Source organism: Prionailurus viverrinus, chromosome E2 (genome assembly GCF_022837055.1).
Source record: "Prionailurus viverrinus isolate Anna chromosome E2, UM_Priviv_1.0, whole genome shotgun sequence".
Classification (NCBI taxonomy): Eukaryota; Metazoa; Chordata; class Mammalia; order Carnivora; family Felidae; genus Prionailurus; species Prionailurus viverrinus.
Genome location: NC_062575.1, coordinates 34,796,622 through 34,823,372, shown reverse-complemented (window position 1 = coordinate 34,823,372; position 26,751 = coordinate 34,796,622). Strand labels below are relative to the sequence as shown.

Below are 26,751 nucleotides of genomic sequence, written 5' to 3'. Positions count from 1 at the left end.
AAGATCAAGAGTCATACACTCCACCAACTGAGCCAGCTAGGCGCCCCCAAAGTCACATTTTTAAATCAGAAGTATTGAAATGAATGTACAAATCAAAACAAAACTGAACTCTTCTATACTGGAGAAGGGAAGTCAATAAAACCTCCACTGAAAAGAGCTTATTTGCATATCTATAAAAATTATCTTTAATCTTCTTTGTTGTTGAGGTATAAAGCACATACATTATTATTTGTTTCAGGTGTACAACACAATTGAGTATTTGTATATATTGTGAAATGATCACCACAATAAATATATACAATTCCATTTACATAACCTATAAAAACAGACAAAACTAAGGTGATAGAAGTCAGAAAGGGCTGGCGGGAGGAAGGGGAATGCCTGGAATATTCTGAAGTGACAGAAAGGTCTATACCTTCTTTTGGGTGCTGGAACCTTGGTTTGTATGATTTTTTAAAATTCAGTAAACTGAACACTTAAGATGTTATACTTCAATTAAAAGAAGGGACGGAGTTCCTGGGTGGCTCAGTTGGTTAAGCATCTGACTTCGGCTCAGGTCATGATCTCGTGGTTCGTGAGTTCAAGCCCCATGTCAGGGTCTCTGCTGTCAGCATGGAGCCCACCTCGGATCCTCTGTCTCCCTCTCCCTCTCTCTCTCTCCCTCTCTCTCTCTCTCTCTCTCTCAAAATAAACTTAAAAAAAAAGGGGGCAGGGCCCAATATAGTAATTGAATCAGGCAAGAATCATCAGTGGACACTAAAACAAGTAGGTCAAAGTTGTTGGGGAACAGGTATTTGCTTGATGCCAAAGTATCAAGCCTCAAGGGAGAAACCTACCTGCTCCAAGGCAGTAACCACCTCACCTTAAGGGACCAAGCACAGCAGCATTCCCAGCAGGACAACTGTTACGTGCCTTCTGATGCAATGCAATAGGAATTAGCACCATCTGTGAAATATCCTTGCCAAAATATAGGACTTGAACCTAATCAAGCCTCTAGACCAAACTTCTAGGATACAGAAAATATAAGGAATAGAAGAACAGTTACATGATGCCCTGAAGAAACAATCAGACAAATGCAGAAAAAGGTAAGTGGCTTAGATTCAAAGTCAGTATCACTGGAGGCGGGTGGTGGTGGGGGGGGGGGGGCGGTATTCTAGATTAAAATAAACTAAGCACACATAAAAACCAAATGCAGGAGGCGCCTGGGTGGCTCAATCAGTTAAGCATCCCATGATGCTTGAATTTGGCTCAGGTCATGATCTCAGGGATCAAGTCCTGGTATCAGGCTGTGTACTGTGGATGGAGCCTGCTTCAGATTCTCTCTCTCCCTCTCTCTGTGCCCTGCTTCCCCCTCCCCACCCCCCACAGCTCATGTAGTCTCTCTCAAAAATAAAAACTAAAATAAAATAAAAACGAAATGCGGCGCCTGGATGGGTCAGTCGATAAAGCAGGAGACTCCTGGAATCATGAGTTCAAGCCCCACATTGGGCATAAAGCTTGCTTAATTTTTAAAAAGGCGGAGAGAGGGGTGCCTGGGTGGCTCAGTCATTTAGGTGTCTGACTTCAGCTCAGGTCATGATCTCACAGTTTGTGAGTTCAAGCCCTGCATCAGGCTCTCTGTCAGTGTGGAGCCTGCTTTGGATCCTCTGTCCCCCTTTCTCTCTGACCCGCCCCACTTGCGCTCTCTATCTCTCTCTCAAAAAGTAAACTTCAAAAAAAAAAATAAAATAAAATTGGGGGCAGATTATTTAAAAAAATGCAATATACAAACCAATTAAATCCTGGCTTTTAAAAAAGGCCACGAAAGGGGTGCCTGGCTGGCTCAGTCAATGGAGTGTACAACTCTTAATCTCAGGGTTATAGGTTTTAGCCCCACATTGGGTAAAATAAAATCTTAAAAAAAAAAAAAGTCATAAAAGCTTCTGGGGGACAAATGAGAAAATTCAAATCAGGAAACCAGATATTAGATATTATAGAATTATTATTAATTTTTAAGGTGTGAAACTTTATCATAATTATATAGGAGAACATTCCCAGTTTTAGAGATGCATGCTACAGGCTTAAGTATTTAAAGGTAGGGTGTCATGAACTCTGCAACTTACTTTCATGGTTGAGAAAAAAAATTTATTTACACAGACATATGCACAACTTAAGAAATGGCAGAATGTTAACAATTCTTGATACAGAGTATATGGGTGTTCATTGTACTCGTCATTCAAATTTTCTATACATTTAAATGTTTCATAAAAAAAAACTGGAACATAATAAAGTTAAAGGAGTATAAATGCAATGTGGTACCCAAAATAGTTCCTGAAACAGAAAAATGACATTAGCTGAAAAACTGCTAAAACAAAAGTCTATAATACAGTTAACATTATTGTACTAATGCAAATTTCCCAGTAAAGGTACCATGGTTATATAAGATGCTAACATTAGGGGAAGCTGGATAAAGGGAACTCACGGTACTATCTTCGGGAATTTTCTGTAAATCTAAAATTATTCCAAAATAACAAGTCCTTAAAAAGTGGCAACCAGTATGTAAAAGCTAGAAGTTTTTATTATATTTTAATATGTATATAATCAAACAACTTTGAGATCCAGTATCTGTAACAATGATCTTCCACAAACCTCCAGTTTGGAACAAAGAACCTCCAAACATGAAACACGTTGCCAGGGACTGTGTACTAGACAGAAGGGAAACACGTTCGCACCCACTGCCTGGACACCAGGATCAGACAGGGACCCGGTCCTCCAAGGAGGGCGAAGCTGCCATCTGGGCCGCAGCCACCTTGTTTTCCTAGCCCCAGGGAGCTTTCCTTAGTTCAGCAAAGACGTGGATTGAGCTGCCTGCCTGAGCAGCACTGACTGGAGATCTATAAAGAGGAGGGACATGACAGCATCAGTATGTGTCCCTCTTCCTGGTCTGCAGAGCCCCCAGGTGACTGATGCCTTCCAGCCACACCCACCTCTGCAGGAAGAGTCTAACCTAGCTGCAGCCCCAGCAGACAGACATATGTGTAATTCTTGGGGCGTCTTAAAAGCTGTTCATTAGGGGCACCTGGGTGGCTCAGTCAGTTAAGCATCCAACTTCTGCTCAGGTTATGACCTCCCAATTCGTGAGTTTAAGCCCCGTGTCAGGCTCTGTGCTGACAGCTCAGAGCCTGCAGCCTACTTCCTATTCTGTCTCCCTCTCTCTGCCCTTCCCCCACCTTAAAAAATAAATAAACATTAAAAAAAAAAAAGCTGTTCATTCATATTATCTCATTTAATCCTGGCACCTGGTGCTAGCCCTCATCTTACAAAGGGCTAGAGGACACCTAGTCCCATCCCCACCTGTGCTGTTATAAACACTTCACCCAAAGGTCCCTCTCGATCAGCAGGAGACCTGGGTGCCTCTCCCTTTCAGGTACCCTAATACCTGACTTCCGCCAAGGCTGCCCCACATTGACCACAGCCACTCTTTCCTCAAAATCTCTGCAGCCCTTACACTGTGACTAGAAGGATGTGGTTGAAATCCAAGCAAAAGTCTACGACCTTTTGGATTGTGTGGTGAGTGAGAACACAGAGTGTGGAGCTTCATGGCTGGTGTGCAGTCGCCACTCCATCACGTACCACTATGTGACCTCATCCAGGCTAATCACCCTCTGAGCCTTGGGTGACTCATGTACAAAACAGATAATCTCACTATTAGCCCACAAGGTTACTTGAAGACTAAATGAAATTGCCTCAACGCCTGGGACACAACAGGAATTCAATACATGGTAACTATTATGGTTATACCTTGCAATGGCATGCTTCCTGTTTTCCTTTTTGTTTTTTTAAAAACTTTTTCTCCAGGGCACCTGGGTGGCTCAGTCGGTTAAAGCGGCTGACTTCAGCTCAGGTCATAATTTCACGGTTCATGAGTTCAAGCCCCCGCATCCGGCTCTCTGCTGTCAGCGTGCAGCCTGCTTTGGATTCTCTGTCCCCCACCCCCCACCTCTCTCTGCCCCTCCCCTGCTTGCTCTCAAATAAATAAGGATTAAAAAATATATACATTAAAAAAATGTTTTCTCTAACTATTAGTCCTGGAATTTGGGGATGAGCTGGCCTTCAGAAGCCAAAGAGGGCCATCTTAGGGGTAAGGAAAATTCTCAAAATTTCCCTAAATGTGGTCTGTCAGATGAGGAACTTCAGAATTAGACAGATTGTCTGGGTTCCCAGAAGGGTGGGAATCACTGACCTACGTCTATTCCATGTCTTGCCACCATTTTATAAAGACCTATCCTTTATACCACAACCACACCAATGTATATCTTGCAGAGCCATGTTTGACTAAAACACAGAGGACTGAAACTTATTTTTTTTTAAGTATACTCTACCCCCAATGTGGGGCTCAAACTCACAACCCTGAGTTCAAGAGTCCCATGCTCTATCAACTGAAACAGCCAGGTGACCCAGGGATTAAAACTTTAAAATGGCAGGGGCGCTGGGTGGCTCAGTCGGTTGAGAGTCCACCTTCGGCTCAGGTCACGATCTCATGGTTCGTGAGTTGGAGCCCTGCACTGGGATCTGTGCTGACAGCTGAGAGCCTGGAGCCTGCTTTAGATTCTGTGTCTCCCTCTCTCTCTGCCCTTCCCCTGCTTCTGCTCTCTCTCTCTCTCTCTTAAAAACAAATGTGAAAAAATTTTTTTAAATGGCAGTACGTTTCAAGAAAAATGTTTCTTGCAGCGCGCCTGAGTGGCTCAGTTGGTTAAGCATCTGACTCTTGATCTTGGCTCAGGTCATGATATCAGTCTGTGAGTTCGAGCCCAGTGTCAGGCTCTGCAGTGGCAGCAGGGAGCCTTCTTGGGATTCTGTCTCTCCTTGTCTCTGCCCCTCCCCTGCTCATGCTGTCTCTCTCTCAAAATAAATAAATAAACTTAAAAAAAGGGGGGGGGGGGAAGAAAAATGTCTCTTGTATAAAGAACAAAGAGGGACAAACGCTTGTTTTCCTAAGACCTGGGGCTTCAGCACCAAATCTCAGGAGAGAACTCAAACATAACAGTGAACTAAGAGGAACTCTGGGCAGTGCCTTTACTTAGGCTTGGTAAGCCTGAATGACTAGAAATGAAGTCAGCAAAATGCCTCCTTGGCTGCCTTCCACCTAAGCCAGAGTGCATCTCAGCTCTTACCACCACCTTTGGGCCTTAGTGGGGTTGGGGGCAACTTGAGGGCCTCTGGCCTCATGTCTCCCAGCCATACAGGAGGGAAGGCAGCATCAGAGAAGAGCTGGCCAGGCCTGCACTGAGAAGGAAGACAGCAGCCTCTGGGCTGGGTATCAATCAGTCAGTACCTTAAATATGACTGGTCAGGTTCCTGTCCTTCTGCCAGGCAGCAGAGAGGCTGTGCGTCTCCTTGAGCCAAGCAGAAACAAAGCGCACACCTCTCAACAATGTCAGGGATACTCAGGCACACAATTACACGACACTCAACCTCATTAGAAGATACTCCCTTTGCCAGCTTCTTGTAATCCTTCTGAATAGTCATAGTCAAGGACAGTTTCTAGTAGTGCTGGTGTCCCATTAACACCTCTCTGACCCTTAGTAATCTCCTTTCTTAATGTTTATTTATTTTTGACAGAGAGAGAGAGAGAGAGAGAGGTGGAACATGAGGGGGGGAGGGGCAGAGAGAGACAGAGACACAGAATCAGAAACAGGCTCCAGGCTCTGAGCCGTCAGCACAGAGCCCGACGCGGGGCTCGAACTCACAGACCACGAGACCATGACCTGAGCCAGAGTCGGACGCTCAACCGACTGAGCCACCCAGGCGCCCCAAGTAATCTCCTTTCTTAACCACAGAGCAAGTCTTAAGCATAGAGACTGAGACAGGCATTAGTTTCTAGCAGGAATTTAGTGACACTCTTTTGCCTCTTGACATGTCCAATAGCCTAGAACTACTCTGACCATTACAGTAGCCACTAGCCGCATGTGACTACTATGTAATTATACATGACTACAGTCATTTAAATTAATTAAAATCAAACAAAATTAAAAATTCAGTTCCTCAGTCTTACCAGCCACACTTCAATAGCCACATGTGGCCACACGGCTGTAGAACATTTCCTCTGTCGCAGAAAGTTCCCACTGGACAGCATGACACCAGAATGCCACTCACAGCTCACCTGCCTACTCACCTGGCGGTGGTGCTAGAAGGCCTGGCTTCTCCCCAAGTAGTGGGCGCTTCGCATGCTTGGGATGGGGGCATCGCAAAGGAACAGGTCTCCTGGAGGGGGCTGCTGGAAGCAGGGGAGGGACAAACAGACCTTTGGGGTTGACCAATCCTGCAGAGCACAGACACCAAAATATAAACAGGAAGATACAGGGTGAACCTGGTTTCAGCTGCTCTTCCCACAGGGACTTTTCCTTAATCATTAGAAAGGGCCGGAGGACGGAGCACCTGCCACACACACAAACCTCAGCTCCTCCAAGCTCTACCAAGTCCTCTCTGGGACCAGACTGTGCCTCAGTGGTTGTGCAGGGGTCAGCTAACTAGTGTCTGGGGGCCAAATCCAGCCTGCTGTATGTTTTGGTACAAACTGTGAGCTGAGATAGTTTTCTCATTTTTAAATGGTTATATAAGTATGTACATAATATCCTTGATTTTTGCTTCTTGGCCTGCACTAAATATAACCTATAACACTAAAAATAACCTATTTCTATCTGGCCCTTTAAGATGTTTGCAAACCGGGGGCGCCTGGGTGGCTCAGTCGGTTAAGCGACCGACTTCAGCTCAGGTCGTGATCTCACAGTCCATGAGTTCAAGTCCCACATCGGGCTCTGTGCTGACAGCTCAGAGCCTGGAGCCTGCTTTGGATTCTGTGTCTCCCTCTCTCTCTGCCCCTCCCCTGCTCATGCTCTGTCTCTCTCTGTCTCAAAAATAAATAAAAACATTAAAAAAAAAGAAAGAAAGAAGTTTGCAAACCCGTAGTCTAGTCCACGCGTGTCTTGACATCCTGGTCCTCTACCCTCACCTTTTCACAAGTGGGTTTAGTTTCAAATGTTCTGTCTTGACACTTGGAATATATTTTCTCAAACATCCGAAGCAGTGAGGTTCATAAAGGCAGATCTATAACGTACCTGAAGCACTCTGTTCCTGAGGATCGAACATCCATCCGCCTAGAACACTGGCCCGGACACAGTCACAGGGATCTAACATATGGTCTAGCACCCTGTCTCTTCTCTCTTGGGCAGTTGGTCTGCCTTGCCCAGTCCTCACCCTGTCAAACAGGGCTTTTTTTTCCACAGTTCACACCAAACCATTTCTGAGGGTCTGAAAGAATTTTGTTTTGAAACTTTTGGCAAGGATGAGAAGCAACTCAGAGCAAAAGATCTCCTCCTAAGCCCTTCCTTCTCTTCTTAATTCACTCACTTCTCACAGGAGCCAGGTGGTAAGAATGCCCAGAGGTGGACCAGGGGCTGGCCGAGGCACAGGGAGGCATGGTGAGAGTAGCAGAAGGAAAGAAGGAACAAACACAGGACAGCAAGAAAGGCCAGGCTGTGTCAGGAATGAAGAACACCTGAAACTATACTCTCAATCATCCTGAAGGTTGCCAGGTCAGAAAGGGAGGGGTGCACAGAAATATTCGTCCCTAGGGGCTGTGGATCTTCAACAGAGACTGACTTTGCCAATAACAGATGTACATGAGTACCACCACCAAAGCAAGAGGGCACATTCCCTCTATTCTGAGCCACAATAATACTCAAGGTGGAATAATACTATGCTTGTAAGAAAAATCTGGGGCTAAAATAATCCCTGCTCACATAAAAGTCAAAAGCAATATTTGACTCATGCCCAAATGCATCCCAGGTCCAAGTTTTATTCGAGGCCCAAGAGAAAAGCCACCGTTCCACAGACTTCTCTGCCAACTTTGTCTTTAACATGGCAGACTTTCATCCATTCCTTCCCTGCTGCCACTGCTAACACACAAGGAGAACACGAGAGAAGACAAAAGCATCCAAACATGAGGAACAGAGAAGGAAGTGACTAATTAGAGGTAGCTGCATCCCAGGTGCCTGCAGAGGAGTTAAAACTCTTTATCTTCAAGAAACAGGAAAGGCTCAGACACTCGGGGCCCCAGGAACCAGGGCCAGACACTGGGCTTGACTGGAAGTCTGTACCCCAAGTGGCTAGTCCCACACCCCGTGTCCTCCCAGAGGAAGAGATGCACGTCTGATGAACGTGCTTGAGCAGCAGGATCCAGTTCAGCCAGAAGTTAGTCAACTGTGGGGCTTTTCGGTTATGGAAGCCAGTCAGGTCTCCTTGTTTGAAGCTAACTGAGTTAGGTCCCTGTCACTTACAATGGAAAAAGTCCACAGTAATACAACCTCATTTTAGGCAGATGTCAGATACTATTTAGCACCAAGGGCTCAGAAAAGCCTCGAAAACACTATGGAATTCAGAGTGCTTCCTAAGAGAACTGCGTGTAAGCCATTCTAAATGTGGCCACCAACCCTGACAAGAGAGCTCCCTGTGTTAAAACTTGAACTTCGGCAACTCATTCAAGAGGAATTGCATCCACTGAAGCCCCAGGTGTCTCCCCCAGGCCTCTGAAATCTTAACACTCAGACTATGACAACAAACATGGCAATGGCTCTAAGCTGTCCTGTTCTCTCAGGGCGATGCCTGGAAAGGCAGCAGAGGGGTGCCTGGGTGGCGCAGTCGGTTAAGCGTCCGACTTCAGCCAGGTCACGATCTCGTGGTCCGGGAGTTAGAGCCCCGCGTCGGGCTCTGGGCTGATGGCTCAGAGCCTGGAGCCTGTTTCTGATTCTGTGTCTCCCTCTCTCTCTGCCCCTCCCCCATTCGTGCTCTGTCTCTCTCTGTCCCAAAAATAAATAAACGTTGAAAAAAAAAAATAAAAAAAAATAAAAAAAGAAAGGCAGCAGAGCTACTGCTATCTCTTATTCCTAGAGGGACGCACTGACCTGGTAGTGAAAGGAGGGCCCCTCCTGGTCTGTCCCCTAACAATGGGGGCCTGGCAGGAAAGGGGGGATGAGGGCCTGAGAAGGATCCCTTTCCAGGGGTTGGAAGAAGTGGAGGCGGCTTGCCCACCACTGGGGTATTCCTGCCTTGAAATGAGGGATGATCACTGCCAGCCAAAGACTTGGGCGTCTCAAAGCCTGGAAAAATGAAGAAAACAAGTGGTCACCAGAAGTCTGCTACAGAGGCCAGCAAGCTACACAAAGAACACTCCGGGAATTTAAGGAAGACCTTCGCTTGCCCTGATTGAGAGGTTTCTACGATCAAAGAGAAGCAGGATGTTAACTAGACTCACTGTGGTCATTAGACAATATATACAAATACCAAATCACTATGTGTACACCTGAAAGTAACAGAACATTAATATGCTTCTGTCAATCAATTAATCAATTACATAGGCACCCAGGGGAAAAAAAAAACCTATTGTGTTATAAGTTTATGAGCCCCCCCCCCACCCCGGAGAAAGTACAATAAAAAATGTACAAAGGTAAAATACATTGTGAATTTTATAAGATGAAGGATTTCTTTAAAGTTTTAACATGGTCCTAGAACCTCAGCTGTGTTTTCCCACAGGGGACACGTGGTTATTATCTTCTTCTCATACTTAACTCAAAACAAGTAAACTGGGGGCACCTGGTTGGCTCAATTGGTTGGGTGTCCGACTTTGGCTTAAGTCATGATTTCACAGTTTGTCAGTTTGAGCCCCACGTCGGGCTCTGTGCCGACAGTTCAGAGTGTGGAGCCTGCTTATGTGTCTCTCTCTCTCCCTGCCCCTCCCTCACTCATACTCTGTCTCTCTCTCAAAAATAAATAAACATTAAAAAAAATTTAAAAACAACAACAACTAAAAAGTCTCCATTTTAAGGAGTTTGGCTCATAACTGAAATGCACTTTACAATCTTCAAGATTAGGAACTGCTTCTTCGTGTTTACCATACACTTAATAATAACCTACAAATGTCTCAGTTAACAAGCTGAAACTTCAAATCACAAAAGTAAACCAACAGAGAAGAGAAATTATTTCCCACATGTCCAACTATATAGAGAAGTCATCCTATTTATATATTAAAAATCTGATGCAAAAGGTAATTTAAGGGGTGCCTGGGTGGCTCAGTCGGTTAAACGGCCGACTTCGGCTCAGGTCATGATCTCACAGTCTGTGAGTTCGAGCCCCGCGTCGGGCTCTGTGCTGACAGCTCAGAGCCTGGAGCCTGTTTCAGATTCTGTGTCTCCCTCTCTCTGACCCTCCCCCGTTCATGCTCTGTCTCTCTCTGTCTCAAAAGTAAATAAACATTAAAAAAAAAAAAAAAAAAAAAAGGTAATTTAGCTTGAGAAAAAGCATGTTAGCCTATAAAAGTTAAACATTAACATAGTGTAATTCCTATGCGGAACATGTTCATATCAGACACCTTTATATTACAGAGGTATATTCTCTCAATTAAATTAAAAACTTCCTAGTTTTTTTCACATAGCAATTTGCAGAAAAGGATTTTCTGGGGTTTAAAATGGGGAAGGGGGAGAGACAGTGCCAAATACCTTTCAGTTGCCCTTTCCTGGTCTTCAGGTAGTCAATGAGCAGGTTCAACTCATTCCCACGCAAATGCTTTCCCTCAGTCAACAGGAAGACAAGGTGCTGAATGCCCAAAGGGACAGAGTAGCTGGGAAGGTGCTCCCGAGCCAAGAAGTCGTCCAGGAGATCTCCAGCCTGCAGAGCAATTCCAGCATGTTCCTGCTGCTCCCGTTTAGAGAAATATCTCCTGTATTCTTTAGCTACCAGCACCAGGGCATCTTCCAGAGGCATATGACGATGTACTGAGGACAAGAAAGAACCGGCTTTACACCAAATGGCCGCCCTGATTTCGTTTAAAATCAGAAAATAACGTTAATCCAACTACATGTCGTCTAAACTGTGTCAGCTTTCAGTACGATGTGGTTGCCTATTGATCCGACGGTCTGGGACCCTCGGCAGCAGGTGCCCGGTCAGATTTCAAAATCAAACATTACATTCTATTTCAAAATTATAACATGTGTCGCTTGGTTTACCATTTCCACACAAACCCTCTTTTCACAACTGGACAGCTTCATGCTACGCTGATGAGAGAGAGAGAGACAGACAGAAGGAAAGAGAGAGCAAACAGGTGCCATGTGTATCAATGGGAATTCATAACGCTAAGCAAATCTAGCCTAAAAAAAAGACAGGATGTAACTTCAACCACTGCTGGCTACTAGGAAGGTTTAAGGGCAAAAAAATCCTAGAAGTGAAGGTGTCTGATTTGGTTTCAGTGATCAGGGTGGATGACTTGAGAGGAGTGTGATCCACAGAAGAAACAAGTAGAAGCAGAGAACAGAGCCTTTAGAGAGGAGAGCAAGTGTGAAATGGGGCTGCTGGTTTTCACTGCAAACCTTTTAGTGCTTATCTTTTAACTCTGTGTATGTAACACTTTGATAAAAGGCAGACGGACAGACAGACACAGACAGACCTGCAGTGCAGGGCTTCTAGGCTCTGCCACTGTAGCCTGGGGAGAAACCCACCATCGTCTATGTGGTTCTGCAGTCTGGCTCAGGCCCATGGGATCTTAAATCATGTTAAAAGCCTTTCCAGGTCAGGTCACATATATATCACATATAAAATAAGTTCTAGATACCAGGAATGGCTTTTAATGGCTACAGTCAATGCATAGGTGTTTTCTGATCTCTCCTAGGTTTACCTATGGAGAATATGACTTCTTCAAAGTTTAATTTTAGATGGAAGGCCCCACCCTGTCTTGCCACGTATCACCAACTTCTGAAAAATTTAGGGCCCAAGGGGCACTACAGAGCTACAATGGAGATTATGGTATTTGGCTAAATCCTAAGCAGTGTTTATGAAGGTTACATTTAGGACGAGATATGAATACATATTTGCCTTCACGTGCTAAAGTTTCATTGTCTGTCTTAAGTGTTTGTCTCGGCACAGGAGCAGCTCCACGGGCTTCTGAATAACGGCTACACGTGAGGTATAAAACAAACTGTCAGCTCTAAAGCAATGTGAAAGAGAGGCCAGCAAAGACTAATTTTGCTAAAACAGATGTAGCTTATAAGAGAAAACAGTGTTCTTTTTACATATCATCTGAGTTCAATAATTAAATCCATGGATAGGAAATGAAATATGAACCTATTAATACTATTGTGGACATGAAAAAGAAACCCTTCTCTGAATGTGTAGCATGGTAAAAATAGATCACATGCTTTTTAAGTAGTGCTGGCTTTGGAAAAGTGTTTTCGTATCCGACCAATGATTCAACCTACTTACTTCAGTGAGGATTTCCTAAACCATCTTGCATGAACATAACACATGTGATTAGTCCTCTACACAACCTATTCAGATCAAGCCGTTCCCCACTCCCACCCCTCGGAGATGGGGATTCGTAATTTTCCGAACCTAAGTGTGGTTTAGTCTTATTATTTGTTTAACATAAATTAGACATTTTCTATGTTTAAAAAAAACCATAGTGGGAACAGTATTCTGCAAGAGCTGGCTAGGTGGGTGTGGGTTGCAACACAGCGTAAAAGTAAATGGAATGGTCAGAAAAAAAGACGTCCTAGCAGCCTCAAAACTATGGGAAGCCGAGTGTTCCCCACTGTTGTTTTTCCAGACTCAACATTACAGCTGGATTTTAGGACACCAATCTGACACCGACTTCTCTGAAGGCTCCAAAGTCACAGGCAGGATATAAATCCAGCTCCCATACTCCACTAGGTCTCTGCCGAGGAGAAAGGTCTCCTGACTTAGCAGTGAAAACCATACGCTGCTATGGAGACACAGCTGGGATGGGAGAAGCCTGCCCGGCTGCTGCTCACCTGGGCACAGGAAGGAAGCAGGGTTGACAGTGCCTAGCACACATGAGGAACTCAGTAAGTGAGTGTGGACTGCACAGAATGGTGCCAAGAGCTTCTAGAAAGACGAGGACTAGAGCACCTAGGCTCGTCTGGATCTGACTCCAGAGAAGCTGCCAAGGGGCCCTTCACAAGGCAGATGCCTCTCTGGGAGCAGCAGCTCTGACCAGGAGGGCAAGGTGAGGGTGGTCTAGGATGTGTGCATCTGCCTAAGTCTATGTGTTTTAGGGACGAAAAGAGAGTTCATTTTTGTGCACTCTCATGAGCCTAAGAATAAAGAAATGTTTGAGATATCACAGGAAAGGCAGAATCAGCAGAAAAGTAGTCTAAGAGAATGCACAGGACGATAAACATAACATCTTTTAGACTTACCATTGAGCATAGAAAAGACGGTGGTGAGATTTGGTCAAAAAGAACTGACTTGTGGGGGTGCCTGGGTGGCTCAGTAGGTTAAACGTCTGATTCTTAATTTCAGCTTAGGTCATGATCTCACGGTTCATGGGCTCGAGCCCCATTGCTTTGGGATTCCCCCTCTCCCTCCGTCCCTCACCTGCTCGCGCGCTCTCTCTCTCAAAATAAATAAACGTTAAAAAAAGAGAGAGAGAGAATTGACTTTTTACACAATACTTTGCACAATATATCCTGACAAGTAAGGAGCAATGAGGATGATTTAAGTTTCAATCACCTCTGATACACAGGAGAGTATTTTCTGATACTTCAAGTCACTTTTTCCTCAACTAGATCCAGTTTAGTTACTGACAAATGTGAACCTTCAAAGTGTACCAGCATACAAAGAAAAACTATTATATTTTTAAAGCAGGATCTATTTTAAGTGATAGTTCTAGATTAAGCTTAACTTACTTTTGATAGACTCATCAAGTATAATTACGGTGCAAGAGGAAAGTTCTACATTAGACTGTTCGACAAGAATGCAAAACGGGGACCCATCATCTTTAACTTCCTGGAGTGCTCGCGTAAGACTCGATTCCGAGGAGAGGTGAATCATTTCCACCATAAGGCCATGATCCTGCAACTGATGACCTATGCCTGTTGCGTAGTCCCTTAAAAACAAACAAAACGTCACACACACAAGAAACAGGTAGGTTATTTTCAATCAAACAAAAGGGAAAAAAAAAATACGTCACCAAGCAGGTGTTCCATAGATATTTTGATGACAAATTTAAGTAAGTGAAGTGTAAGATACTATATTTTTACTGAACTTGGATAAGTGAAGTGAAAGATGCTGTAGTTTTTCAAAAATCATGCATGCTGTACAACTTGTTTTCATTCTTAGACACACTGAAAACAACCAATAGTACATTATCTGTCTGATGGGATCAGTTAAGAGAACTGGAGGCAACTCTACCCAAAGGAAACTTTCCTTTCCGAAAATGTGGTGTCCTCAGATGGTTGACTATGTACAGAATTTTATAAAGAAAGCTAAGTATGTCAAAGTCGTGTTTTTGTATGACATGATACACTGCATACACACCACAAATGTGGTCAGCATTTTTCAAAATGGAATCGTTCCAGAGTTATTTGATGAAGTAATTTCAATTTAAAGTACATGAAAGAAAATTTAGGATTTATTGTAAAGAAGAGGTAAGACTATTATCTTCAGAAAAGTAACAGAATGCTCATTTACAATTAGTTCCTGGGACAGACCAGTATTTCTTAAGATCACTGCCACTGAGACAACTCCTTGCTGAAGAGTAAACAGATGAGGGGTGCCTGGCTGGCTCAGATGGTGGAACATGTGACACTTGATCATGAGGTTTGAGCCCCACATTGGGGGTAGAGTTTACTTAAATAAATAAGCAAATAAACAAACAAACAAATAAATGCATGTAAACAAACAAACAAATAAATGCATGGCAAAGAAAAAGAGAGAGAATAAATGGATAATGTTGGAGTTAACCATCTCAGTTAATATCAACCATCCCATAACCAACCTGGGATCAAACCCCAGAGTCATCTCATCTCCCATTTTCTCAGCCTCAGTCTTCAAGTCATAAAGAATCTACCCCAGACCTCTCCTTCAGGTTTATGCTTCCCTTGTGCCCAATACTTGCTCAGAAACCTGAATAGAGGGGTGCCTGGGCGGCTCAGTCGGTTGAGCACCTGACTCTTAATTTCTGCTCAGGTCATGATCTCACAGGAGTGAGACTGAGCCCTGCGTCAGACCCCTGGTTGAGTGGGGAGCCTGCTTGGGATTCTCTCTCTCTCCCTCTGCCCCTCCCCGCAGCTCGTGCGCTTGGTCGAGTGCTCTCTCTCTCTCTAAAAAAATCAAAATTAATAAAAATTTAAAGACTAAAAAAAAGAGAAAGAAACCTGAATGAAAACTTAGAAACCGCAAATGACACTAAGCCCTGAAACCAAGGACCCTGCAATGGTAGTATACTCCTCCTCTTATGTATCCTCTGCTTAGAGCAGGAACAACTCTTAACATACCCCATCTTCCACTTGTTATTTAAGCACATGTTTTATCTTATTAGGCTGCATGAGGTAGAAAAGAGGAATTGCCACTTAATTGTCTGTATGTTCCTCACTGTGCTTTAGCACAGAGTTTTACATAGAACAGGTACACATTAAATGCATGTTCTGTGAATTACAAATTAAAATGAGGGGGCGCCTGGGTGGCGCAGTCGGTTAAGCGTCCGACTTCAGCCAGGTCGCGATCTCGCGGTCCGTGAGTTTGAGCCCCGCGTCGGGCTCTGGGCTGATGGCTCAGAGCCTGGAGCCTGTTTCCGATTCTGTGTCTCCCTCTCTCTCTGCCCCTCCCCCGTTCATGCTCTGTCTCTCTCTGTCCCAAAAATAAATAAACGTTGAAAAAAAAAAATTAAAAAAAAAAAAAATAAAATAAAATAAAATGAGGGGCTCCCGGGTGGCTCAGTCGGTTAAGCGTCTGACTCTTGATTTCAGCTCAGGTCATGTCATGGTTCATGAGTTCAAGCCCCACATCGGGCTCTGCGCTGATAGTGTGGAGCCTGCTTGGGCTTCTCTCTCTCCCTCTCCCTCTTCCTCTTCCTCTCTCCCTCTGCCTCTCTCACTACCCCTCCCCTCCTCACACTGTCTCTGTCTTTCTGAAAATAAATAAACTTTAAAAAATTAAAAAACAATTAAAATGATGGCAGGAAAAAATGCTTTCCAGGCGATTTAGGAGAGTATAAATGATTGCAGAAAGTAAATTCAAGAGGAAAACAAGAAAAACAAGACATGGTTCATATTTACAGAGTGAGAGCCTATGAGTTAAAACTATCACAATAATAACTCATGCTGGAGGGTATCATTTGAAAATTAATTACTGTTTTGGAGTATAAAAGAATGAATTTAGCCAACCAATATATCACTGCAAATCTTTCCAACATCAGAATGACAACAGAGCAGGCAGCGTGGCTTAGTTCTCGGACTCCCTGGCAGATGCAGCCTGCGTGCGACCGAGGAGTCCCTAAGCTGCACCCACTGAGGGTCCTAATCCATGGCTAGCTGCCAGAACTGCAGAATGCCGGGCGGAGGAGCGGTTTCTGAATACCACCCCAGATGGAGGGGGAGAAGAAAAGCAATCTCGAGGACTCCTCTCCACCACACAGTGCCGCACTCCAATCAACACCCAGCAGGCCTGGCTCTGAAGACGGGAGAGCAGCAAGGGCATCCGGGTTCGGGAGTCGAACGGCGCCGGAGCCCACAATTCTGAAAACGGTACAAGGCGCTACAGGTCAGATGTGACCCTTGCTACAAGTTCCGAGAAAACTGATTTAGTCAAAGATTAACGCAGTTTCCCTGGCTGATCCAAACTATTGTACCACAGTTGCTAAATGTTGAGGGAAAACCAAGCTACTGTGCATGCTGAGCTCTTACTGCCTCTTGTTCAAAACTGGTTTGAATTACCAGATGATCAGCTTAATCCAGGGCATGTCTGGTTGTCTTTCAATTATTAAAGGGAAACCCTATAATTTTCTAATGTAAAAGGAACTGGCCTCTCCCACCCTCCCCATGCTATGACTGACCTCACTTCTTCCAGGATGCTGTCCCTCAAGATCCAACCCAAATACCCTCCAAACGAGATGAAGCTGTAAGTTTGCTTTCACAAACTTCACCAGTAAAGATGCTATATCTACAAATAAGTTAGATTTCTGTAAAGCAGATATCACAGAATAAGCAAGAATTCTGAGTCATTTTAAGATTGCCAATTTTCTCATAAAGAAAACCAATGCTGCCTTATGCTGAGTTATGTTTTGTGCATGCCTGGTCTCCTGGTCAGGAATGATTAGTTATCATGTCTGGGGTGTGCAGTTTCACTCACTCAGTACCTAGCCTGGAGTTAAGTGTGTATGCTTCCAACCAATCATTTGTCTACATGCTCCTTGCCAAGCACTACGAAACCCTACATAATCCCGAGACACAATTATCATCACACACTAAGTCCCCTGTCTGCCTTCAAGTGCCAGCCAATGGTGCACAAGGTCAGGGCACTACACGGACCCAAAGGACAAGCTGGAGACAGCCAAGAGAGCAGGTGACCAGGCCACAACTGCGCTTAAGTGAGCTGCCTGAGTTACAGGTATTAGGTGGCCTACACAAGTAACAAGTGTTAGTTGGCCTGCATGAGTTTCAGGTGGAGAAGAAGGATAAGGCATCCCACATTGAAGGAAAAACAGCAAGGATGCAGGCTGAAAGGAATTCAACAAGCAGCTAAGAAATGAGGAACCCTTGTCTGAAATTTCAGTGAGGCCAATTTGTGGCATCCTACACTAGACTGTCTGTGCCCCAAGGCAAACGTTTGTCTGTTATGTTCATTAAAGTATCCCCAGAGCCTAGAATAGCGCCTGGCACACGGAACCCAGCCCTGAAAATAGCCTTGGTTTTTTTTTGTTTTTTTTTTCCTGATTATAAAATTGATAGATACTCATTATAGAAAAGTCAAGCAATACAGAAAACTGAGTAAGACAGTCATTGTCAGAAACCTCCCCATCCAGATGCCTCTGTCACCAGTTTGGTAAACCCAGCAGCACATTCTTGTAATTCATAGAGCAGTGTTCTAGCGACATTTTGAAAGTCTTTCAACTCTCAGTGACTTATGTATTGTAAGGCTGCCTACTTAATAATTCCATTTGTACACATTCTCATTCGACAGGATAAAAAGAAATAAATATACACCTCTGTTCGTTGTTGATAGAAACAATAACGCAATCTGAAGGCCTCTCTTGATCACGGGCTTTCTGAACCACTTGATAAAAGTGCTGGAAAAGCTCTTCTTTCCATGTGTTCCTGCCACTGGCATCCCCTAAAAAATATTGACATATTCATGTTTTCGCAAGGGCAAAGGCAATCACTGAAGGTTCTCAGGGTTTTTTTACAAAAGTGGAAGTGAATGGCAACCCCTCTAGAAGGAACAGATGAGGAAAAGAGAAGTAGCTTCTCAGCAAGACTCTTACCTAACTGAGTGGACTGGTATCGCTCATGGTTCTCTTCATTCCTTTTTGAATAATCAGCCACATTCTGCCGTAATTCTTTAATGCTATTGGATGAATGAAAATAGAATAGTTTGTGCAAACGTAGTTTCCCTCTATGAGTGTGTCCCCAAAAGCCAAAAAAATAAATACCAGGCCACCTAGCACAATCCATATGCACCAAAATAAAGGCTGTGTCTACACAGAGGTAAAAAGTCACTCAATAATCTGTGCTCATTTTAGAACACTGTGAGTTTCTGGGATTTTTCTGCTCCCTCCCATTCACTTCCTCTTGCCTGTTATGATGAAAAGTACTATATGGAGCCACCGATCTTTGTCAAGTCAGACCTATACAGAAAAGAGACAGACTCAGACTTCAAGGTGTTTATTTTAAAGGAGAAGAGATCATTTTACCAGATGTGTGTATCCTTTGAGGTGCTTATCTCTGAAGGTCTTCATTGGATATGGGTAAAAAAATGAGTCAACAAGATCTGCTCACTTTACTCCTAAACAGTCTACGGCTCCTGTGAGCAAGCTATTTTCCCATGCTAAAGGCATGCAAAATAGTGCACAGATGCTGGGTAATCTATTAGCCATCTAAAGTAGTCCCCTTTGCTGTGATTTAACAGAAGAAAGGGGGAATTCGGTGCACTCTACACCCTAAATCAGGCATTTTTACTGCGGCTCTCCAGCATCCAGACACCAATGTGTCTGTCCACAAGGAATGTCCTGCCAGGGAGAGAACCACCTCGGCAGGCAGCAATTAGTTCCTTTCTCACCAGGGGCATCACGCCGCATGGCAAAGCAGCCATGGAACACGCTCAGTCGAACCATGACTATTCAGCAAGCTGCCAGCAAACGTCAATCCCTTTGCTCTGCCCCTGTACGATTTTCATTCGGGTTCTCGTCCACATCCAATTTCCTGACACAGCAGAGACGTAGCTCCAGACTTTTAGAGGCAAAGCTTTTGCTTGAATCCATGCCTCTCCTACTGCTTGAGAATCCTGAGCTAGACAAGAATGCTTCCTCCCCTCAAGCAGGCTTTATCTTTGTCTACTATCTCTGACAAACACTAACCATTGACTCCAGAGGCCATTTCTTAAGCTGCCTGCTTTCTCCAACCCTTGCTAGGGTGTGTTCTTGCTGGCTTTCCCTGAATCTTCATACACTTTCTTTTAACGAAGTGGTATGTAAACCGCCCACCGCCACGCTAAGTAATTAGATGGGGTTGGGGAGTGCCCCAGAAGCTGGTACGTGGCCACCCAGGAAAGGCAGTGTGATGCTGAAATTTGCAACTGCCTAGGTAGGAGTCTCAGTGCTGTCACTTACTAATTGGGTAAGCTTGAACGAGTTACTTAACACCATCATGTCTCAGTTTCCCCCTGTAAAATGGGGCTATTAGAACCTACCTGGAAGCACTGCTATGAAGATTAAATGAGTTAATGCAGGTAAATCCCTTAGAACAGTGTCTGATGCAGAGCAGGCCCTCAATAGATGTGAGCCACTATCACCCATTTCTGCCTTCAGGTTTCCTTCACACCAGAGCTAAGAAAACCAGTCCTTCCAAAGATCACCTACCAGTGCAAGTATTCTGAGCCTCACTGTCAGGAAATGTTACCTGAGAGAGACTGACCCCCATTAATAGTCACTCCTGAATTCTACACTTCCAAGTGCTTCCGCAGTCGAGGAAGGCATTTTTCAATTTTGAATTATTAATCCAATCTGACACAAATCTCATCTTTAATGCAGGCAAGAGAGAGGCCCTGTCAAGGTTCATACATATAAAAATCAATTCAAATACAGTTCAAGGAAAACTGCTTTTACCAAAACTACAGAGGTAGCTCCAAAGCGAAAATCCTGAAGTGCCATGTTGATTTACCTACTTAGTTACTTAGAGAATCCACAGCTGAATATAAAAGACACAGGAAACTAAGTAAGACCACCTTCAAAACTGGTTTACATACTTTGGAATACTACACAGTGGTCAAAAACAACGAGGATGAATAATCCTCCCTCACACACTGTTATGTGAAAGAAACGAATTCCGGAACAATATAGCACTGTGAGCCATTTCAGGTTAAAAATAAGGGGGAAAAAGCCGGGGAGGGTTCTGAAAGGGATTTTCACTTTTTTACTATCAAACACTTTTACATCTGTTTATCTATTCCTTGGGGGGGGAGGGGGGGGGAATAAGCCATTTTTATGTGACTTTATATTATACGAGAATACTGATTCATCTCATAATAAAGTAAATTTCCATATTCGGAGCACGGTTAGATGGTAGCACAAAAAAGGTGGGGCGGTGTGGAAGAAGGGAGTGAAGGGCCAGCCAGTCACCCAAATGGGGCTCCCCTGAGTGGCTCGGGTGCCCGAGTCCCATCAGCCTGCAGGTCTATTTTAGTTACTCGAGTCCAAACGACTATGGAGAGGGAGAAGTTAAAGCAGAATGGCTTAATATGATCAAGCTGACCTGAGGGACTTCCCAAAAAGCAAATATTAATAGCATCAATTTTAACAAACACATAAGTCTGCACAGTAAGAACACATCTAAATTACTACTAAAGCTTTTAGCAAATTGAGCCACAACAATAAAACTTTACCTTAGCATGTCTTCACCCTCCTCTAAGTAGCCCTCTTGGGGAGAATAAGAAGTCGGCAGCAAAGGTTTATACGGCTTGCTGCTAAAAAACCAACAAAGACAAAATTACACTTAAGAAGAAATTATTTCCCATAGCCCACACATTAGTTTCCACAGTCCTGGTACACTCAGAGGTGATTAAATCTTCAGTTAAACTGGATTTCAAAAACTCAAACAATGCTTTCCTCAAGACTTTTTTTTTTTTTCCCAGAGCCTCTATTCTAGTTTGTAATGCTTATTTCTATTTTTGTCTAGTTTGTTTGCACAACTGCTTTTCCAGAGTGGACCACTGAAGGCACAGTTCTGTCACAAGAAAAGAAGACCATTATAAATTTACCAGCAGAAAGGGGCTTCAACATAATGAATGTGATTTGCCCCAGTGAACTGAATTAAAACTAAAAACAAAAAAAAAACAACAACAAAAAAGTAAGAATGTAATGTTGGTGGTGTTTGGTAATTAAAAAAAAAAAAATCTCTGTGGGTTTTTTTTTTTTTTTTTTTTAAGATTCTCTTTGGTAGATGTTCCCACCAACATCACCATAAATTTTCATGAATTATCTGCCACCTTTAATGTATCTGGCACTAACTCCACAATGGTGCTTATGAAAGAACATGCTTAAATGATTTGTGTGCATCAATTCTAAGTGCTAAAGGTCCTCTATTAAGACCACTGTTATGTTTACATACCAAACGCATTTGACACACGTCGACACTGTCCCCCTCATTTAAAAGTCATGTGGTTAACAAATAACATAAATCTAAATCTAAGACAAAAATAAGGGGCAAAACCTAAGAAGAAAATGCCTGCTCCCAATTGTTAGCTGAAAGAAACAAGGGGCTAAACAAGATTTAACTATTATGAATTTGGACCGAGAGGGTTAAAGAGTTATTAGAAAGCTTTCCTTTTCCAAAAAGGATCAGGAGCACAGATGCTCCACTCGACCCTCTTCTCAATGATCCTAGCCAAGTTTGAAGGCCATGAGAAGGAATAAGCAGATGGTTCAATGTGAGTAAGTCAAAAGGAAGTTGCATTTGCCTTATTCGGCTTCCTAGCAACTAGACTGAATGATGCCAAGAAAGCCAGCCGGCTCTAAGGAGAAACGCTGCAGGACACTTGGAACCCAGCGGTCGGGCAGGGGAGAGAAGCCCCCCAGACACCCTCACCTGGCAAAACAAATCCAGTGCCTACTGACACCCACATTTCCCGCCTCGCTGGGACCATCCCCTCCCCTTGCAGTTCCCACCCCAGCCTATCCCAGCCACACTAATGCCAACCACTTGACTACCAGGACAACCTTTCAAACTCCAGTAACATCAGATGAGCAGTCTGGCCCAGCCATCAAAGAATAACTTCCCACTTCTCCATGGGAGGGAAGGCCCCAAGCACTCAACGCACCTCAGCCAGCTGGACAAAGGATTCCGCAGGCCAAAAGGCCTGCGCTCAAACACTGAAGCCCAAGCACTGAGAGAGGCAGACGCGTATGCTGGCTGGGATCCCAGAGGCCTGAGAAACATCCGTCCCAGAGCCACGGTATGTTCCTTTCCTCCTCCTTAAAAACATCCCCTAAGTAGCGTGGAAGCTGGGGGTTCCCAAATGGACTGCTTAAAGGAATCACACTCAGGCAGGAATTTTCTTTGTGTAAGCACATAAACAGGCATGTGAAATATATTCACAATACGATGGCCAAAGGAAGGCTTGGATGTTATTAAATATGGCAAGGTTACACCAAGTCCTGGCAATGCCACTGTATTTCGCCATCTCCTCAGGGCCTCCCGCTAATTGGTGGCACCCATTAAAACTTCAATTCCTCTCCTACTCAGTGGGTAGAAGGTCAAATAGAAAATGGAACTTCTAATTACACATATATCTTGGGAAATGAATACAGTTTCCAACATGCTCAACGAAGATGCTTTCAAATGCATTATATTTAAGCCTTATAACAACCACACAAGCTGGATAATGTCAACCTCCCCACACTTTTTAGAAACAGATGAGAAAACTGAGAGTCAGGCTACATGACTTGCCACACACAGCTAAGCAATAAAGTCCAAATTCAAACCCAGGTGTGTCTGACACTAAAACCCAGGCTCCCTCTAATATCCCATAGCCCAGAAACTCTGGGATTAACCCAGGAGGTCTGCAAGTAAACAAAACAAGACAAAACAAAAACAAACAGCAATAAAAGAAGGACAAATATAAGGGACAAAGATATTAAGTCATTCTATATTTTTATGGAAAGTAAATTCATGTAAGCATAAAAAATTCTCATTCGAGAACATAACAAATATGGCAGAGGGTTCCACAGTGACACGGCTGATTTCTTTCCTTTCCATGCCTCTCCTGGCCATGTCCCAGCAGGCCATCCAGGTCTACCTTTGGATGGACCACCTAAGTAAGAGCAAAGACTGACGTGGAAGAACCAGAATTCTCATACGCCAACAGTCCGAAAGCAAAATGGTATAATCCCTTCAGAAAATCGTCTGGCAGCTTTTTAAAAAGTGAAACACATAATCCAGCCAGTCCATTCCTAGACCCGATAAAAATGAAAGCACATGTCTACACAAAAACTTGTGTATGAATGTTCACAGCATCTTCATTTGTGATAGCCCAAAATGGGAAATGTCCAACAAGAGGATGGGAAAACAAACTGTGTATCCATAGTCTTAGCCTGCTTAGGCCACTGTAGCAAAACACCATCAGCTGGATGGCTAAAACCACAGAAATTTATTCATCAGAGTCCTGGAGCTGGAAGTCTAGGACCAGAATGTCAGCATGGTCCAGGCCTAGTGAGAGTTCTCTTCCTGGCTTACTGGGGCCACCTCCTTGCTATGTCCTCACATAGCCCTGCCTCAGTGCATACACATGGAGAGAGAGATCACTATTCTCTTTTTTTTTTAATGTTTATTTATTGGGGGGGGGGGGGTGCAGAGAAAGAGGGAAACACAGAATCCGAAGCAGGCTCCAGGCTCCGAGCTGTCAGCACAGAGCCTGATATGGAGCTTGAACTCACAAACCACGGGCTTGAACTCACAAGCTCTGAGATCATGACTTGAGCTGAAGTCAGACACCCAACCCACTGAGCCACCCAAGCACCCCCACTATTCCTCTTCCTTTATAAGGCCAACAAATCTACCAGATTAGGACCCCACCCTTTTGACCTCATTTAACCTTAATCAGCTCCTAAAAGCCCTATCTCCAAATACAGTCAAGTTGGGGGTTAGGGCTTCAATGTATGATTATAGGGAACACAGTCCATAGCACCATAAAATGGAATACTAATCATCAACAAAGAAATGATATACTGATCCGCCCACAGATATGGATGTATCTAAAAATAATTATTCTGAAAGAAATAAAAAAAAAAAGAAAACAGAGACTTCTCCTCCATGAAAATATACTATATGATTCCATTTAAATAATTTATATAAATTATATAATTCATACAAATTCCTGAAAAGTGCAAATTAATCTGTCGTGATAAAAGTGACAGATCAGTTGTTGCCAAGAGAAGGGGGACTTATAGCTGCAAATAAGGATACTTTGGGGGATGACAGTTGTGTTCATTATCTTGATTGTAGTTGCTGGTCTGACACCCACATGTCAAAACTCAAGTTGTACATTTAAAACTTTTTTTTTAATGTTTATTTTTGAGAAAGAGAAAGAGAAAGAGAGAGAGAGAGAGAGAGAGAGAGAGAATGCAAGTGGGGTAGGGGCAGAAAGAGAGGGAGACACAGAATCTAAAGCAGGCTCCAGGCTCTGAGCTGTCAACACAGAGCCCGATGCGGGACTCGAACCTGCGAACCATGAGATCATGACCTGAGCTAAAGTCTGGTGCTTAACCATCTAGCCACCCAGGTGTCCCTCAAGTTGTACATTTTAAATATGTGCAGTGTATTATTATACATCACTATTATGCATCAATAGTCATATATCAATAAAGCTGAAAAAAATCCAAGCCTTTTTTCAGCTTCATTTTTTTCATCACTGTTTAACATCACTGTTTTTTTTCTCTCCTTCTTTTTTTAAGTTTACTTACTTATTTAAATGTTTATTTACTTTTGAAAGAGAGAGAGAGCAGGGGAGGGGCGGGGAAGGGGACAGAGGATGGAAAGCCAGCTCTGTGCTGATGCAAGGATTGAACCACCAGCTGTGAGATCAAGACCTGAGCCTAAGTCGACCGTTTAACTGACTGAGCCACCCAGGTGCCCTTACTTATTTATTTTTAAGTAATCCCTATGCCCAATGGGGGGCTCGAACTCACAACCCCAAGATCAAGAGTCGCACACCATTCCACCTGAGCCAGCCTGGCGCCCCAACATCAGTGTGTTTTCAATGTGTTTCAAGTTTTGGTGCTGGTCAGAAATCATGCAGATTCTGATGTCTTTATATGGAGAGAACTTTATACATCTATGGAAAGAGAATCTGTGGAAACACTTCCTCACTGTTTCAAATTAAATGTACATGTCACTCCCAAAGCCTCCAGGAATGCTGGTACGATTATTTTTAACTTGTTACTATTGTATCTCAATTACTTCAACTTATTAGACAGCTGATCTATTAAGTTCTCAGGGTAGGACCCACTGGGGATAAATTTTAAAATTAAAAAGATTTTTAAGAATCTACTCTTAGAAGTTCCATCATAATTTCAAATTTCACTGAAAACAATTTGAATTTTAACGCTCCTCTGGAGAAATTTCAATCAAGCCTCCAGAAATAGGAAGAGAGTAGTACCATGGCACTGTCAAAGGACCCAAACCAAAAAAAGTCATAGGCTTCTTTTATGATAGTCTCAAAAGCAGAGTGAATACACAGCTAAACACAGCGTTACCTTGTGATTCAGCAATCACACCCAACTGATTTGAAAACGTATGTCCACACAAAAACCTCCACATGAATGTTTATAGCAGCTTTATTCATAACGGCCCAAAACTGGAAGCAACCAAGACGCCCTTCAATAGGTGAAACAGATAAGCAAACTGTGGCACATCCAGACAATGAGTATTATTAAGTGATCAAAAGAAAAGAGCTACCAAGCCACAAAAAGACTTGGATAAATCTTAAATGCATACTGCTAAGTGAAAGAAGCCAGTCTAAACAGGCTGCATACTATATGGTTCCAATTATATGACACGCTGGAAAAGGAAAAACCATAGAGATGGGTGAAAGGATCAGTGGTTGCCGGAGGTTTGACAGCATGGAGTTGAATAGGTGAAGCACGGGGTTTTTTTCCAGGCAGTGAAATTATTCTGCATGATACAGTGATGGTGGATACGTGACACTATGCATTTGTCAAAACCCACTGAACTTCACAGCATAAAGAGTGAACCTTAATGTATGCAGATTTTAACAAATCATTTAGGAAGTCGAGAGGATCCCAGGATGGAATACAAAATGTGACAAAACAATTACAAATTGTCTATGAATGTATGAAACAACCTCACGGAGAGGAGGGAGGGAAAAGGTACAAGCTCACCTTTGTACAGCTTTGCAGAGAACCCAGTGGGATAGGATTTGGCCCACGGCTGTAGTTTCCAAACCTTGCTCTAAAGCCTAACGAGGCCCTCAAGTGGTAACTTTCAGAAGCCTGTGAAAGGAGGGCCATGTGATGTGGGATCCATGCCACAGGGAAGAAGGCCAGGCCCATGGCTTTGCCCGCATCTGGTCCAGAGTCGATGCCAAAGTCCTGACTCGGACTTAAAAGATTCCTAATGCCCAGCCCCCACCCTTCCGACCTAATTCTCTGTTTCCACCTCCACTCCTGGGGGGCTCCCCGCATGGCAACCAGCATGC

General features: G+C 43.7%; 1 protein-coding gene across 1 annotated transcript in view; it reads right to left on the bottom strand.

The window, feature by feature from the left end:
* Nucleotides 1-1,689: 1,689 nt before the first annotated feature.
* The window catches only part of LOC125153440 (nuclear receptor coactivator 5-like), a 48,076-nt gene continuing 23,014 nt past the window's right edge, over nt 1,690-26,751 (bottom strand). Inside the window, exons 3-10 of the mRNA XM_047836595.1 lie at nt 20,923-21,003; nt 18,308-18,390; nt 18,030-18,156; nt 13,734-13,933; nt 10,533-10,808; nt 8,943-9,137; nt 6,155-6,301; nt 1,690-2,873 (exon numbers count right to left, since the gene is read on the bottom strand). Of these exons, the coding sequence (XP_047692551.1) occupies nt 2,818-2,873; nt 6,155-6,301; nt 8,943-9,137; nt 10,533-10,808; nt 13,734-13,933; nt 18,030-18,156; nt 18,308-18,390; nt 20,923-21,003 (1,165 nt within the window). The 3' untranslated portion in view covers nt 1,690-2,817. The remainder of the gene's footprint in view (nt 2,874-6,154; nt 6,302-8,942; nt 9,138-10,532; nt 10,809-13,733; nt 13,934-18,029; nt 18,157-18,307; nt 18,391-20,922; nt 21,004-26,751) is intronic.